At 37.1% G+C, this 16983-nt stretch overlaps 2 protein-coding genes across 3 annotated transcripts in view; one reads left to right on the top strand and one right to left on the bottom strand.

Moving 5' to 3' along the window:
- The first annotated feature begins 6 nt into the window (after positions 1-6).
- Positions 7-2469, top strand: Rrp4 (exosome complex component Rrp4). Its single transcript, XM_066285634.1, has 5 exons — positions 7-260; positions 927-1164; positions 1309-1443; positions 1504-1683; positions 1736-2469. Exons 1-5 carry the CDS (start codon positions 127-129, stop codon positions 1955-1957), a joined length of 909 nt encoding a protein of 302 aa, XP_066141731.1. The 5' UTR covers positions 7-126; the 3' UTR covers positions 1958-2469.
- The window catches only part of tyn (trynity), a 73723-nt gene continuing 59209 nt past the window's right edge, over positions 2470-16983 (bottom strand). For both annotated transcript variants that reach the window (XM_066285613.1, XM_066285615.1), the window contains exons 3-14: positions 13810-13973; positions 13273-13500; positions 11742-11904; positions 11500-11681; positions 11310-11448; positions 9638-9769; positions 6999-7174; positions 4785-4918; positions 4275-4414; positions 3993-4219; positions 3742-3931; positions 2470-3591 (exon numbers count right to left, since the gene is read on the bottom strand). In XM_066285613.1, the coding sequence (XP_066141710.1) occupies positions 3440-3591; positions 3742-3931; positions 3993-4219; positions 4275-4414; positions 4785-4918; positions 6999-7174; positions 9638-9769; positions 11310-11448; positions 11500-11681; positions 11742-11904; positions 13273-13500; positions 13810-13973 (2027 nt within the window). In that variant the 3' untranslated portion in view covers positions 2470-3439. The remainder of the gene's footprint in view (positions 3592-3741; positions 3932-3992; positions 4220-4274; positions 4415-4784; positions 4919-6998; positions 7175-9637; positions 9770-11309; positions 11449-11499; positions 11682-11741; positions 11905-13272; positions 13501-13809; positions 13974-16983) is intronic.

Below are 16983 nucleotides of genomic sequence, written 5' to 3' on the forward strand. Positions count from 1 at the left end.
GAGTTAATTCCTAACCTCATTTCTCGGTTTTCCAGCATTTTGAAAATATCAGTTTGTTATGTGCAAAAAATCATTTATTTAATTAATTTATGAATAAAACTCTAATTAAATGGTGAAGGCATAAGCATGGCTCAAAAAATTCATATTCATAGTGCGTCCACATCTAGCAGAATAAGGCCTTTGCCGACCGCACAAAAATATTATAAGATATTTACCCCTGGCGAAGAAGTAATTAAATCAGCTCATACAAACTTTCTGAGGTAAGTTTATGAAGTAAGCGTCGCAAACGTTTACTTGAGTATTAAAGGGTGAAATTTTTTGTACTTTAAGTGGTAGACTCCTCACATTATATTTCAATAGTTATAAAAAGCTTTCGTCACCCCCATTGTAACCTATGCTAATGCCAGTCGAGGAAAGAGTTCTTCATAAAAAATATATCACATCTCAATAAATGGTATAAGGAGGTATAATGTAATTTAATAAAAATATCAAATTATGAAGTCAAGAATACACCATAGAACCACAACAGTCAAAAAGATTATACGCCTATTTGCCTTGTGCCTTGCCTGGCTTCGACTGTGGAGAACACACCAAGCTACTGATTTTAATGTTGTTGCAGTATGTGTCTGCCCACAATTTCAGTTCATGTATAGGAATCAGTTGAAAATGGAGCTTGAAACTATGTTTCAGCTGGATAAATTAAAAAAAAAAAACAAAAATATTCAAATGTTTCAGAAAGCAGTCATCTGCCAATATCTAAATCATGCAGTCTATATATATTCACTAGTCTTTACAAACACCTCAAAATGTATATTGGCCATAGGCCATTTGGCCAAATTTGAAAAAATTAGCATTTATTCTATAGAAGGTCATTTAGATCAAACATTTCTTGGTTCCAAAACTAATGCCTTTATCTTTACTTAAAGAGGCCATGGCACCTACGAAGAAAAAGGAGATTTAAAAGCGTCAGTTGCAGGAGTCAAAGAGCAAGTAAATAAACTGATTTCAGTGCGACCACTCAAGAGCAGGTACAATGGACAGGTTGGAGAGGTTTTGGTCGGCAGAATAATGGAAGTGCAACAGAAGAGGTGGAAAGTTGATACTAATTCAAGATTAGATTCAGCTTTGCTACTTTCATCAGTTAATTTACCTGGTGGTGAATTGGTACGTATATGTTTCTAGAAAAAAATATTGAGTATTGTTGTTGCTCCAGTAAGAAAAAATTGAAAATCCTCAAAAGTAAATGTGCAAAATTTTACTATAACTTAAAGCGGGTTTTAAAAAGTAGATAAAATATGAATAATTTAGAGGCGAAGATCTGTTGAAGATCAACACATGATGCGCCAATACCTTCGAGAAGGCGACTTAATAAGTGCGGAGGTGCAAAGTGTTTTTACGGACGGTACCTTGTCGTTACACACCAGAAGTTTAAAATACGGGAAGGTGAATTTGCCAAATATTTCAGCCTAAATACGAAACAAACGTTTGTTCTTTGCTTTATAGCTAGGTCAAGGTATTTTAGTAAAAGTATTTCCATCACTAGTCAAAAAATGTAAACTTCACTTTCACAATTTGCTCTTTGGCGTCAGTCTCATCTTGGGAACTAACGGCTACATTTGGATCAGTCCCCCCGTGACCAACTCGGAGGGAAATGAAGGTGGTTTTGTGCAAAATTTAGAAGAGGTTGGTCTTGATGCTATAATGTTATCCTATGTTTGCAACTTCGTTTATCCAGGTGGTTTCAAAAGATACCAGAGAAGTAATGGGGAGAGTTAGAAACTGCATTTTAGCTCTTGTTCAGAGTTACATGATGCTTTATGATACTAGTATTGTTTTCGCGTACGAGGAATCTCTAAAATATTCCGTCCATGAGTTGTTACTACCCGAGGCAATGTTGGATATTGCGATGTTAACACAGCATAGACTCGGCATGTTGGAGGATTATGAGTTTAATTAGGGCGAAGTCAAATTAGTAGCTAAATCAAGGTTTTGTGGGATTAAGGTTGAAGCTTTTGAAAAGACACCATACTGCATCTTCTGTTGACGTTTGGATTCTGTATTTTAAGCCTCATCAGGACCAGGTGCCCCGAAAACCTAATATAATAATATCTATGTTTAGCTGTCTGAAGAATATTATTAAAAACGATATAAACTGATAGAGATCAACAAGGGGTTATTTATTGGTTCAATGTACAAAGATCTGAACTTAAGACCTATTTCAGGTAAACAAAAACCACATTTTAATCTCTTTTGTACCTAGCCTTTTCTTATCTATTAGTTTCTCGTTGTGATGATGATGGCTTAAAATATACAAGCCGAAACGTTGATAAAAACACTAATGTAGTTTCTGTAAAAAGAATCCGTTCTTAATCTCACAAACCCTCGTTTACTTCCTGATTTGGATGGATCAGTACCACAAAATTTTAATTTTTATACTGGTTTGATAATAAACTGTTGGAATAAAAAGGCTTTTTGTCATACAAATTTTATTACCTCATGTGGAAAAAAGTATAAAACTGCGACAATGTCGTTTAAGCACTCAATGTTATTATAAATACGACGAGTATCAATTACTACAGATCTGTATTAACGACCTTAAATGTTTATATACAGAGTTATTATTTCTAACTTAATTCACGTAAAATGAGTAATCTCTAGCAGTATCAGTGTTATTATAATAAATAAGATTGTAATAATAATTTAAGGAAAATTGACTTATAAGCGACATCTTTACCATTGCGATGCATCGAATTGAGATATATTCGCAATGGCAAAAATTGTTTGCACAAAGATCACAGTTGCCCACCACCAAGAAACCTACACCCGTGCCCAAAGGAAATTACATTGTGTTACGGCAATTCGTTTTAATACCAGCTAAATGAGTCTTGTAAAGAGGATTATATCCTCGTAATGCCTTACAAATCTCTAAATTAATGTCTTTAATGTTGCTTACTACTTTTCCACCAGTCCACCGCACTTCTTATTTAGTTCCTAAATATTAGAAAAAGAGATTCGATTTTGCCGTCGGTTCAGACACAACAAGAAGTGCTGTGAAGTGTCTTTAATTTTATATGTTTCAGAAAAAATTCCCAAGAGCTGAAATTGAAAGCAATATAATTGTTTCTGTATTATTGTTCAAATGGATGTTTTTTCTGAAACACATGCAAATATATCTTGGAGCCGCACCTTCACCTTGTCCCTGTGATTTTCGTAAAATTATTTACATTTGTACAGCCCCATGAGTTTATTTGCTACATTTACCCACTTACAACCTACACAAACTATAATATTATTTTAACAGTATTAATTCAGTAAGTAATATCGTCCGGATCGGAACAGTACGCTTTTTAGTAATCTTTACCACGAAATAATAGCTGACTACTATCAATAAATTGCAGAACTCTTGGCTAAATAATTATTTATTATTATTGCACGAAATTCAAGCCAGGTGTTTGCCGGGATTAAGCCATTTTCGCATGTAGTAGCAGAATAAAGTGCTGATGTAGAGTAGAACCAGAAGAGCGCAGGTAACGCCCAACGCTAATACTGAGGTTTTTGTAGGGCAAGGCTCAATGATCGTCACGGTTTTATCTGAAATAAAATAAACAGTTTAAAGGGCACTTTTTGCGTAGTTTCACACATAAAGGATCGTGTTATAGGAAGGTGAGTCACTGATATTTGCAAAAGCAAACCATGTAGGTAGACTTAGTTTAACGTATAATAAGGCAAACCCAAACCAACCTTTGCCAAATTCTGCACTGAGGGGATCACTCTTCAAGTAATCTGACTGCTTCTCATCGCCTAAGTCCAGAACCAAAATCTCCTGACTCAGGGTCATGTCCTCTTCCTTTTCCTCATCGGTCTGGTTTTGGATGCTTCTCTTTTTCCTTCCCCATGACTCAATGGAATCCCTTCCCCATTCGCACACAGCCTAAACACAAAAGAACCATTAATATTTTACGAACCACTTGTCGAAGGCTCATTATTCTCACCGGTTCGCATGGTCCTAAGCAGTATTTAACATTGCACTGGAAGATCACCCCATAAGACTCTGTAAACCTGAAGGCTTCGTACACGGATTGGAGGGCGTTTCCGTCAGGCGTGAAAGCTGGGAAGATGCTGGGGTCCACGGGGCAACCGTCATCATCAATGATTTGGAAGGTGCTCTTGGCGTCTTTGGCCATTGCCACGCAGCTTCTAGCGAAGATTCCATAGGGAGCTGTAACAAAATCCATTTATTTCCCCTTCTGATCGGGATAATAAATGAAACTTACTGTCTTCTGGAATTTCGATTCTGAAAGTAAGTTTGTCTCCGATCCTAACAGTTTCAACTTCTCTAAGACGACTGTCCAGGATACGGATTCTCGGTGGTGGAGCCTCAGGAGCGGAGGTGATACTAATAGTGTCTGGGTCTCTATAGAGCAGAAACAAGGATTTTAAGATCTTGTTGGGGATAAGTGCGGCATATTTTATATCAAGATGTAGCAGCATAATAAAAGCGCGCAGTTAATAAATTCTTCCTTTTTGCCGCCAACTATAAAACCTTTATTGCAATAATCTACGGGCATATCTCATTGAATAGAAGTTTTACGACATCAATAAAGCACGACGATGGTGTATCGTGTTGCTGTGGAATGTTATTTACCTATAAACCGCCAGAGGTGAAACGACCTTATGTTTTTTTTAGAGTTAAAACAGCGATATTTTTTCATAAATTTCACTTCAATTAAAGGAACTGCATTTTTCTCAGCTTCCGAAATGCCTTTGTGTGTGATGCTACTTACCTGATGGGCATCATTCCAAATGTGATATTTTTGGAAGACATGTCATAAGTGCATTTTACTTTGTAGATCTTGTCAGCTTTTGTCATTACTACACTGTGGTGTTGTAGAACTACGGTGTTGCTGTAGACTCCCGTCTGAAAGAAGGATATAATAAATTACAATTGCTATGAAAAAAATTCATTTACTAATCAAAATTGCATGCATTCTTTGTTGTTACATAAACTTCGTTTAGCAGTTTAAAAACTTGTATACAGAGTGATTCAGAATTAAAGTGACAAATAGCATGAGGCATCATCCAGCTTGAAAACTTCGTCGTAGTCTACCGAATATAACGGTTTTTGGAATTGAAATTGTATTATTCTATTTGTTTTGAACACGAAAGTTCCAATTCGTTTGAAATTATTTTATTTGGAAGATTACTCTGAAAGTTTATCATTTCCTCGATTTGCAGTAATTTTCATAATTTTTTCTAAATTTTATCCTAAATCTACTGCTGAAGTAGGGATGCAGCTTGGAATTTTTGTCCCGACTTTACTACATAGAAAATTTCTACAGTTGAACTTACATTTTTCTAGATGTTATTGACACTTAATAATTATTTTTCGGATTTCTTAGAATTTCCTTAAGACACTTAGCATCTCCTAGACGTGCCCCTACGCACCACTCGGCTTACGAACGTACTTTCCAAATCTGCCGATGATTGAAATCGACGCTACAGTCTTTCGGACATTTTTCAAAATTGAGACTTTCATCCGTTTCCAATAGGATTTTTCTCAATTTAAGTTTTTATTTATATAAGTGACCCGAATGTCTTCAAAATTTTAGTGGAAACTGTCAATCATTAGCATCTTCCGTTTTGCAGCTACGTGTTCGTCCTTCTTTGCAAAAGTTCCATGATCCATCAGCATCAAGCTTTCGTCTTGAATATACTGACTGTAGACACTCAGGAATTGAAACTATACTCTTCTGAATCTATTTGAACAAACACAAACTTTCGTTCCCTTTCGATATTTTTAATTCTCGAAGAGATGTCTAGAGAGTGTTCTATGACGAGAGAAAAATATTCCAAGGGACGATTATATAGCTGATTCCCTCCAAAAAACAATAATTTAATAAATGATGGTCCGATTTTCAACTGATGCAGACATATTCTTGATTTTTAATGATATCGTTTCACATCTACTAATAAAAAGTAAAGTCAACGTGAATTATCTCTAATTCGCCAAAGTAAAACGGTAACAGTAGTAAAATAAGCCTATTTTTATTTCCAATAATGTTTACTAACACAGAATATGTGCACATGCTTTTGCTAATGGTAACGCGCTTGAAGCAGTTAGGTCGTACCAATGTCGATTTCCAGGACGACAAATGTCCTATCATAGAACATTTATGACAGTTTAGCGAACTTTGAGGACGAACAGTTACTTTCTTCAGTTCCTTCTGGCCCCCGCGAAGCCCAGACCTCGCACCTCCGGATTTCCGCGTTTGGGGTTACCTATAATTTTAAGCGTGTTCGCACTTAAAATTAAACATAAAACAAGAACTGATAAGGAGAATACAAGAAACCTGCGAAGTCATGCGCGAAAATCTGCGGAAAATTGATCGTTCTCTTAATTCGGTTTCTCGATGAAACAGTTTTTGCATTAAACATATCAATTAGTTACGCTCCATTTGCATTATTTGCGTTTAATATGTATTTTGTTATATTTTTTGTAATCAATGAATTGTCTGTAAACTATGAGTGGTAAGTGTACACACAGTGGAAAGTCGGTCCTTAGTTATATGCCCTTTTTTATTAGAAGTGAGCTATGTATATAATCATTCCTTGAAATACTCCCTCTCGTCCCTGGATTCTGGTAGATGCATATACAGGGTATATGTAACCACCAGGACCCAGATTTTCTGAAACTATAATAGAAATTATCACTCCTAGATTTGGACAAAGCCTAATCATACTGAATGTACCTTTTTTTGAATTGAAACTCCGTGGTTCTTTCAATCAACGGTACACAGCCTTTATATTGTACAAAAACTCGGAGACTTCCGATACAAAACCGTCAATTTTCCATACTTTCCTCGGCATCATTATCACGAGCCATAATCTCTATTGCGCGAGGGACGAAATGTAAGTGGCACCAGTAAAGCAATTCACGATTAAAAAAAAAATTGAAAAGCGAAGCCATTTTTGATTATTACGGTCACTTGCGAACTTACCACAGATTGAGTGTTGCAATCCTGCCCAGTCATGGTCAAGTCTAGCCTGAAGAGGTCACTATTGATGACGTCCACATTGCAAGTTTCAGATCTGCCCAAAGCGTAAATTCTACCGTTGAATGGCTTATTCGTCCTGACTGATACTGCGATTTTGGTGTCCTTGCAGTTCACAGCAACTGAAGATTTAATAAAAATTGAAGATATCCTTAGGTCAATTAACAACTTAGCCGTTCGTCTTTCAGGCTAGTTGCTATATTAGGGATATTGTTCCGAAAAAACTTTCCATGTAAGTAGATGCGTTCACAGAACCGAGGTTGTACGGAACAATGACGAAGACTTTTTAATAGGCTGTCTAATAAATATATAAGACACACATAATTTTAAACGCCGACTGAGCTAATTGAATATAGAGTTCTGAATAAGGCATTGTTTTCAGAATAATATATCTTTGAACTCCGCGTAAAGCCGCACTTTACATTTTTTGTTGCAGATCTGCTTCAGTGCACGATACCAAGACTTATTGGTGTTTTTCCTTTGCGGTGTGTATGAGCATTTCTTTATACAAAGGGAAAATTAGGTATCTCGGCTTCTATTCAAACCGCAAATCAATCAGAGAATTTGCAGGGGTTTTCTTTTAATCTAGGAAATCTCATCTACTATGATTCGAACCCATAAACCTCTATTAGATTGAAGAGAAAAAGGCCTGTGTTATCGAGAACGCGAACCGCAATACCGTTTTTGATATCTTCCGAGTAGCACACAATTTTCTTCAATAATTGATGAAGTTATAAGACGCTTTAATGTGAATGCAAAAAAGGGAAAGTCCGAGTGTGCGTACCTTCCGAAATTGACCTTCTACTTTTACGAATTTAGTTCGTTATCATCTAACTGTTGTGTATACGGAGATTTTCTAGTCCGCACGTTTTTACTATCATGGTACTCAAGTTAGCAGGAACAAACTGACAGAGCCATCTTTGGGATGAAACGCCGCCCAACGAGGTCGGTACCATCGCCGCTGCCAAATGGCCAGGGGTTGGGGAATCCCCTTTCGGACTGGGGTACCTCCTCAGAGCTGAAAAGGAAAGGGGGAAAGAGGGAAAAAATGAGCAGTCGAGAAGTAGGAATTCGTTAATTTGTTTTTCTGCAATTCGCTGATAAATTGACGTTTATTGACTACCTAAAATGTTCTCAATATTATTCAGACGTGTACAAATAGTGGAATTTGCAATCCGATCAATCATGAAATGTCAGTATAGAGTCGCGTTGAACATGCAATGAAACGCATTCCTGAAGGGCTATGTAACAGGGAAAATTTGAAAAATTGTAGCGTGTCAAATAGCGTACGCTACTGAATTTTCGAAGAAGGAAAGTAGTCCAATATTTACCGATTGCTGTGGATAAATGGGAAAATTTCTAAATGAAATTGAGACGGTAGGGGACCTCAAATATAGAGCAAAACATATAAATATAAAATTTGTATCGCTCTCGCTCTATTTATTTTCATAGAAAAAAAACGATAGAAACGTTTAGTTGAATATAATAGTTTTTCCTGCAGAATATTATTTAATTTGAAATTGTCCTCTTAACATGAATATACAGGGTACAACATATTATGGAGACATTTTAAGGGGCGATAGGGAAAAAAGCTCATGGTCAAAAACGCACCATTTCCGATATACAAGGCGGCAAAGTTTCACGTTTTTTTCTCATATTTGGGGTTTATCTCACGTATGCTTTCAATTCAATTTTCGAATATCTTCCTGTATGTGGAGGAAGTAGAAATTGCAGGATGGAACTTTACATTCAATTATGGAGCAATGGAAGTACTAGAAGGAAAAAAAATGGTTAACAACTTTAAAAAGCGATTTTCTGTGTTCATGTCAATGAGTGGAAAATGTTTTCAAGACATATTTTGAAAATGCTGTGATAATGAAAAATCCTCCATAGAATTGTACAAGTTCTTTTCAAATGATGTGTGTTATCTGCGGTTCCTTTGGCGCCACCATGTCTTAAAAATTGACCAAATAGTGACTATTTTCTATTTTCGCTCAATTCAAGCGTTTTCTCCTCATCAAAGCAAAGCTAGATTTAATGCTATATACACCACCGTTCATGAATAAATGAATCCTATTACTAAACCGCAAACTGCTTTCCAACTATGCAGATAATTCAGCTAGACTGTCCCTTTTTCATAAATAACTAACTCTACAACGGGTCTCCAATATATGGAGTGTATTAGGAACAACAATGCATAATACATAACACGATGGTTCTCTATTTATAGGCCGGTTTTGTGAATATATGATGGCAGATAGGAAAAGTGAGCTAACCAGGGCTTATTGAAAGCATGTTCATGTAAATTGCCCTGGCGGTTATGCGTGTAGTTGGGAATGCGTGGTGCAAGTTTATTGACTATGTTTTCTTAGATATTATGTTCGGTTGTAGTAGTTTGTCTTGTATTTTCCTTTATGCAGGCTGTAGACGAAGAAAACTGGCAAAAAACAATTTTTATTGTTGCTTTTTGCATTGAGATCATTACAAATTTACCCTTGAACAGAATCTTTCCAATGCTGGACCATTTCGTTCTCAATGAAGCATTTCTAAAAAGCGTTCAGGACTTGTTTTCAAGTTAAGCTTACCGTCGTAACATGTTCCAGTTTTGTCGCAGTTCACGTCACCAGATTTGGTTAGGTTGTTAAGGGTGGGATCTTCGGATGAGTTGAATACAACAGGGAGCGTGTTTTCTCCAGTTCCCGGGGCTGATGCTGATTCTGAAAGACGGAAAAATTTAAACGAAATAATCCTAAAGCTCATGACAAAGCAGTAAAAACAATTAGATTCATCAATAAAAACAACAGGGGTAGCAACGTGTATTGCTCCGCGTCGATGCGATTGGGCATGCTACGGATCGATGCATTAAATTATTCCTGAGGATTTGTTCGCATTCGTCATAAAGTGTTTGTTCTAAGTCATTTATCTCCCATGCATGTTTTATCGGGTTCAAGTCTGGAGTTTTCGGGGGCCACGGTAATGAAGGAATGCCAACTTCATCCAAACACGTTCGCGTTGACCTCTGCAATGTGTGGACGAGCGTTAAACAAAAATGTGACAAATGACGAAGTATTGTTAGGAATTTTATCAATTTAAGCAAAAATGCTCCTCGTGGATACATTTTTTCTGTCAACGAAGAATTCCAATTTCCAAACAAAAAATTGTGTTTTCTATTTGAAAAACGAAATAGATTCCAAAAGACTGGTGAAGGCGATTTTCAAAAAATTGACAGTGTAAAAAGTTAGCCGCCGAAAATTAAAGAGACTTTCTGCGATTATTTTTTTCTAGGTCTGTTCGATTCCTGGATATTTGGTTGCCCCACTTATCCAGAATTACCTGGTAATTATTCTAGTAAAACGAGCGAAGCTGTATTATTACTCCACTCCATGGCTAAACGAAACTCCTTTGTAACCAACTGCTGTGTGACAATTTAATCGCCCGGTTAATTTTGCACTCCAGTGTGTTAAAGAGTCTCCCTGCATATTTCTCCATTTAAATCCGCAACATTCATACGGATTGATGCTGGTGTGCCATAGCAGCTGTAAGGTCAACAATGGGTATAGCATCTACCTAGTTTTACTTTTTCAGTTTGCCGTGTGTAGGTGTATGAGCTGTTATTTTCCTCTGTACTGTAAAACAAACAAAGTAGACGCACGTTCCCTATTAATCTTTCAATTTTCTATAAATCTTCATGTTCCAGCCATAAAACAGATATATGAATACCTTAAACCCCCTTTAAACCCTCTACAAATGAAAACATACCACACAGGAATCTCCCCATGTGCGCTCCTTTTAAACGTCCTTCCATTACGTTTATTTTCCGCGATATCCTCGGTTTTCTTGCAGTTTGCAAGATCTTTTACGAGCAATATAACCTGTGTTTATAACGCTCTAAGATAACGAGATTCTGGAGACTCTAATAATCCTGGCTGGTTTTCAATTTTATAACGATAGTTTAATAATTTTACAGAGGAAATGGTTGATAACGCTGTGGTTAGATACCGCCTCCAGGTAATTCACACGGAGATTGTAAATTGATCCCGAAACCATAAATCTTAGGGTAAGTACAACATTCATTATCGCATTTTACTACTTGCTCACCTCCTGGAAACTATAAAACCAGCTTTTATGTTCATAAGGACTGCATTAGAGGAATTTAGCAAGGCTATCATTTATTGCCTTTTAGCGCTTGTTTTGTGTAGGAACATCAAAAGACACCGTCCGTAGAGTTTCCATGAAAAAAACGCTCTCAATACTTACTTTCACACACATTCTCAAAATATAATCCCAGTCTCTCTCCATTGTCGATCAAGGGGCGCTCAGCGTTCAAATAGGTGCTCGGGCCATCTGGAAGGGTTTTGTGGTCCAAGTGGAAGAGCTGGCAGTTGTACTGCGATCCCTAAAGAGGAAAAAGTAAATCATTTAAATCCCAGAAAACGAATGGATTTACTTGGGGCGGTCCCTTGAACAAGAAGCTTCTGCACAAGAACTCGTTTTCGATCTCGCAGGCAAGCCTGCAGGCTGCTTCAGAAGTCACTTGAAGTTCTTTGTCCGTGTAGTAGTGCAGGCCTGCGTATTGGGCCACTTTGTCGTCTGCCACCCCTATTCTGGGTGTTTGGAAAATTCTGTTGGCTATAAATACATAATAAAAATCACTAACGTTTCTAAGATAGCTTCCATAGATTTCCAGACCTTTGCAAGCCTGGTTGCCTTTAAGGCATAGGTTTTCAAAGTAGTCCACTCCTTGGGCGTCTACGAATTGGACAAATTGACCAGCCGATCTTCGGTCTGTATCGCTGAGTTGGCATTGAAGGGTCACGTAGTTGTACTCCACCGATCTGCACGTGAATCGGTGCTGGAAAAACGAGAGGAAATTAGTAATATAGTGTGAATTTTCACCGATTATACACCCGGAAAATTTAAGAAGATAGAAAATCAAACAGCTGTGTGTCTGGATTTCATGGTTTGCAGCTGGAAATATTTATTATTAAAAGGTTCAAGAAATATCGCCAGTTTCATGGGCGGATCTTGCAACTGCACATCCACACTAGCTTCCTGGCTCCAAAGTGCGAATTACATTTCAGGGCTCTTTTATGTTGAAAGTCATTGGTGCAGGTGGTCTTTTTGGAGAGATACAATTTTTCAAAAATTTCGTTTTTGTAGGTGTCTCTAGGTGTGCTTTTTCGTGTCCTCAAGGGCGAGTCGACTAGACCGCAGCGCTTTCGGAGCTAACCGAATTGATCTATTGTTTTTAACCGTTTAATTATCAGCTTTCAGTGCGTTTTTCGGTTTTTTACTAACCTGAAACTTAGCCTCTCCAGGTTGTTCCCGTCCTGTGACTCTATTTAAGAACGGTGATTTCGCTCTCACCAAATGGTCGATTTCGTCTCAAGTGCTTCATATGTTCTCACGGTAATATCGAAACTTTTCCTTGTTGAGAAGTTGAGCGCGTTTTACCAAGTTTTCTTCATTGAGAAGTGTTTTTTAAAGTTTTCATTTATAGCTCCCATTTTTGTTTAATTAAGTCAGTGGAGTACCAAAGAAAATTTTGAATGGATTAAAGGGAATGATTCCCTCGATGAAGTAGAAAAATCGTTTGATACAGCGAAACTCCGAAATATCAAGTTTTCGAGAGGCAGCGGATGGTGACCTTTATGCAAAATAAAAGGCCGTCAAAACTACTTAAGATTTAAGGCCCTGATTTGGGGCTACTTAAGTCGCGATTCAATCTACAATTAGGTATTCTTCTCTAATACATCCATAAAATAGCCTCGATAATGAGCCAATTGTGTAGTCTATGGTGTTCTTTCTTTTTGATAAATCTATCGATTATACGATGTGGCTCAAATTCCATGTTGGTCGTGAACCTATTGAAATTTTCTTCTCTTCACATTATTATAATTAATTGAAAAATTGATTTAGGGAACTTCTTGAGAACCGAACTAACGTGGAGATGCCTTTTATTAATTTAAAAACCGTTTAATACTCTTCCATAGAAAACGCCGGAAGGGTTGAGTTAATTCCGACGCGATCAGGCCTTAAATGAGTTCGCAAATTAACTAATTATTACCCTAATTAGAAATTTTAATTAACGGATTATGCGTGGCTTCTTTCTAATTAATTTTTCAAGAGAGGCTTCGCTATTTTCAAGAAACTAATTTTAGCTTTCTGGTATCCATTGTAAAATTTCAAGTCTTTTCGGGAAGTCGGAAATCAGACTCACCTCATTGAGGCAGGCAGCAAGACATGCTTCTTTCGTAGAAGTGTAAATCAGAGCGTTGTCCAACCCCCTGATCATTTTATTCGGAACCCTCTCGAACGCCCATGGTCTGAGGCAAATATTGTCGCTGCGCAGCTGCAGCTTCGTCATGTAATACATGTTAACACTGCGTTGAGCAGTGGCGGACGGGTTGTTGGCTTGGGTTTCGTTTTGCAGCTGACACTGAGTTTCCTGGAAAAATATTTAAAGTTAACGAGGCATTAGAATTTCAAAGTAGGTTTAAGGAAACTCATATTCTAGGAGAAACTGAACTAACAGTTTCCCTCGTGTTGTCTATTGCCCGAAGTTTGGGAAGTACAACAAGATTTATTGAAATTGAGGTAACTTCCTAACTTCCATATCAATAAAATTAGAGTGAAATGTCGGTTTTAAATTCGATTGATATCTGCGGAAGTTGCTTTATGGTGAATTTTAAGGTGAATTATTTCCATTGTTGTTGGGCTCAGTGAAGGCGGTTTTAAGCAGTTAAAGGCATCTTACTTGTACAGGGATAAGTGGATTCAGCACGAAGCTGAATGCTGCAGCTTGACAATCAGGTTCCTCTCGACACCATCCTTGGCACTCGTAAAGGCTAAGATTTTTCACCGTGTAATACGTATTCCCTCTATAGTCGAAGTCTGTTAGTTTTTCGAAAGCTATTCGACCTGAAAAGAATACAAAATACCCATAAACTTCTGTATTTAATGTAGTGCTCACAGCAGTGAATCGTAAGATAATCTAAAGTAGTTTAAACCAGCCTTAGCATCCAAAATAAAGCAATCTGATATACATGCATCAATCTGATTTACAATTCAAATGATGGGACGTTTCTTTGCTGGGAAGATAGACTTAAGATGTCTATAGTAAGGTAGCAATCTTTAATTATTTTGCATTATATATATCAAGTTAAACGGGTAGATCGAAGATGACTGTAAGTACAGGGGAATTTGAAGAAAATTATATTGGTTGGGTATCAGATTGTTAAGTTACCAATATCTTTTTTAAATAAGATTATAGGTCTAGTTTCGCGGTAAAAACTGAATGATTAGCGTTCTTGTTAAGAATTTTGCAAGACCTACACATTATCAATCTGAATTTTAAATTAGGTGCCTGCAAATTCTTAAGTTAAAAATTGCATAATCATTTTAAATTCAGGTAATTTTCCATTGGTCTGTAATGTGCAGCTCTAGAAGCAGTAGTATTAAGAATTTTGGAAAGAAATGTTTAACGATGCTGCTTCAACCCGGGCATCGGTCTATTCCGGGGGAGCTTGAGACTTGTAAAGTTGCACATGCTCCATAATATACTTTTTCATTATGGCAGGTTTGCTATGTCATATTATACTTTTTGCCTAAGAAGAAGGGTCATTCACCACTTTATTCGTATACCGTTATTTCAGTTCCGTGCTAGTTTGAAGCTGACCAAATTGGCGTGTATGCTTGTTTACACAAAAAAACACCCTCTGAATCCCCAAAATCTGATGGATTTAATCCAATTAATCAAACCACTTTGAGAAGCACGACTGCTTTATCATCCATCAAAGGCGTAAACGGTTTTGATAGATTTTTTAATGGACCGCCGATGATGGGGTTTCGCAGTAATTAGATCCGTCCTAATGAAATATTTTTTGCCCTCGCTTTTTATCACGTTTAGATCGTAAATTCAATTTAAAATTTCATACAGCCACTGGCAAAAAGCCTGAGTCATTATCTTTTCGTTTTCGTCCACAGTTAAAATTTCTAAGTCAGTAAATCTGTAAAGCTTTGAGGTCAATAAACGGTCCGCGCGACTTTTTTCCATTAAGCTTTGTTCCAATCCAGAATGCTTTTTACCAGGCAAACGTTCTGAAAGATTGACATCGCAGCATCTAATCAAAACCTCCACATTATTACATTTACTCCTATTAATGGACGACCTGCGTGATGACGGTAACGGTACGAGGATAGTCCCAGAAGTACCCGAGCTGACACACGTGGATGGCCAAAATCAATCAAATTGATTTCGAACTTCTTCCCTGTCCACCGTACCCGCCAGATTTAGTGTCCTCAGATTATTTTCCAAAATTGACAAAATTGCTCGGTGGACACGCATGTGCCAATAATCGAGGGATGGAGTCCGAGGTTGATTTCTATTTTGATCGCTCGAAGCTTCCCAGTATAAACAGAGCATAGAATCCATAGAACATCTATGGGAAAAGTGTGTCAATCTCAAAGGAGATTATGTCGAAAAATAATGGAATATTTTCAATTTTTTTTTCTTCAAGTGTCAAGTCGGGTACTTCTGGGTCTATCCTCGTACACGTATACAAAAACGTGGCGCCTAAGTCCAAGCCCGGTTTAATTACAGTCGATAGAAACCGCTTCGTGACGAATCTGGAATACACTATAGACCATTAAATTGTCATTAATCAAATATTCTCTTGAAATGTTAATAAGGGAGCTTTGTATTTCCGCATATGGTCGCTCAATTGCATTTACGAAATTACCCATAGTCAACGACCTCTCAAGGTAATTAGCATGCAATGCAAAACCAGAATGAATAACTGATACATCACCAGGTAATTTACATCCATTCAATTCAACGGCATTTTTCTTGTACTAGAATACTTCAATGATGTGTGAGCTTAATTGTTAATGGGCCTGTGTTATGTTTATTTCGGTTTTGTCAGATGTATTCCGTCGAACGACATTTGTCTGAGTTTTTAAGCAGTTAAAATTCTTTTGTAATCGTTCCTTTTGTATTTGAGGGCACGGCATAGGTATTTCTGCGGCAGAATTAATCATGATGTTCAATTTATTGCGAAGAACAAGCGGTATTTTGTCAAACTTTCTAAGAAAATCTCCAGCCGCAGTCTTATTTACAACTTTTAATTTTCTATCCCTGATTTCTGAATAATTATCTGCCAAGTAAATTGGACTCCCAATAAATTTGGTATTATTTTCGAGGAAATTTCCGACATTTTTGAATAATTTTCTAGACCTCGGTCACTCGAGAAAAATCGAAAAATATTGAACTTTCAGTAATTTTCCACTAACTTCACATCGATTTAAATTTCGTTGCATTTTCTTTCCCTTAATTGTCCTCCAATCTTGAAACTTTCGACGAAATTTTAAAACTGCAACCTGCTTTACATCATTTTAATTCTTCATGGATCCTTTCTCTGCTTAAATAAAAAATATTAAATTTTCGGCGACACTGGAATTGGTTTCAAGAGAACATTCGGTACTATTTATTGGAATTCGGTACTAAATAAACGAGCAATAAGATGCTTACTGTAAATTTACTGCCAATGCTCACTGTAAAAGTTTTCATGGGTTTTAGCGTCGATTTGAACGTAGAGAAATGCAAACTACTAAAGCCGGTTTCCCACGGCACGCAAGTCGTTAAATCAAATTCAAGTTTAGCTTGATGTCCAACTTTAAAACCTCAATGCAAGGAATGGTGTGTTTGCAAAGCGACTGGTAAATAATTCTCTGTGGAATTCCGACGTTGCAGCCTTCATTCCTTATATCTTCAGAGACTCTGGTGCTGTATTTAGCAACAGTAGATCACAAAATAATGTGTAATTTGAAACATGCAGGTTAACAACAATATATGGTGTTAACGCCCAAATACGGGCTATACGTTTCTCATGTCATTCTACCTCAGTGGACAACTGAAAATATTGGTAAAATC

The sequence above is a fragment of the Euwallacea fornicatus genome, chromosome 9 (assembly GCF_040115645.1).
Source record: "Euwallacea fornicatus isolate EFF26 chromosome 9, ASM4011564v1, whole genome shotgun sequence".
Taxonomy (NCBI): domain Eukaryota; kingdom Metazoa; phylum Arthropoda; class Insecta; order Coleoptera; family Curculionidae; genus Euwallacea; species Euwallacea fornicatus.

Excerpts from the sequence above, each read along its gene's own strand:
- Rrp4 (XM_066285634.1), top strand. The coding sequence starts at position 127 with ATGGCTCAAAAAATTCATATTCATAGTGCGTCCACATCTAGCAGAATA. Across the intron at positions 1,165-1,308 it reads ATTTACCTGGTGGTGAATTG|AGGCGAAGATCTGTTGAAGA; the intron begins GTACGTATATGT and ends TGAATAATTTAG. Across the intron at positions 1,444-1,503 it reads GAAGTTTAAAATACGGGAAG|CTAGGTCAAGGTATTTTAGT; the intron begins GTGAATTTGCCA and ends TTTGCTTTATAG.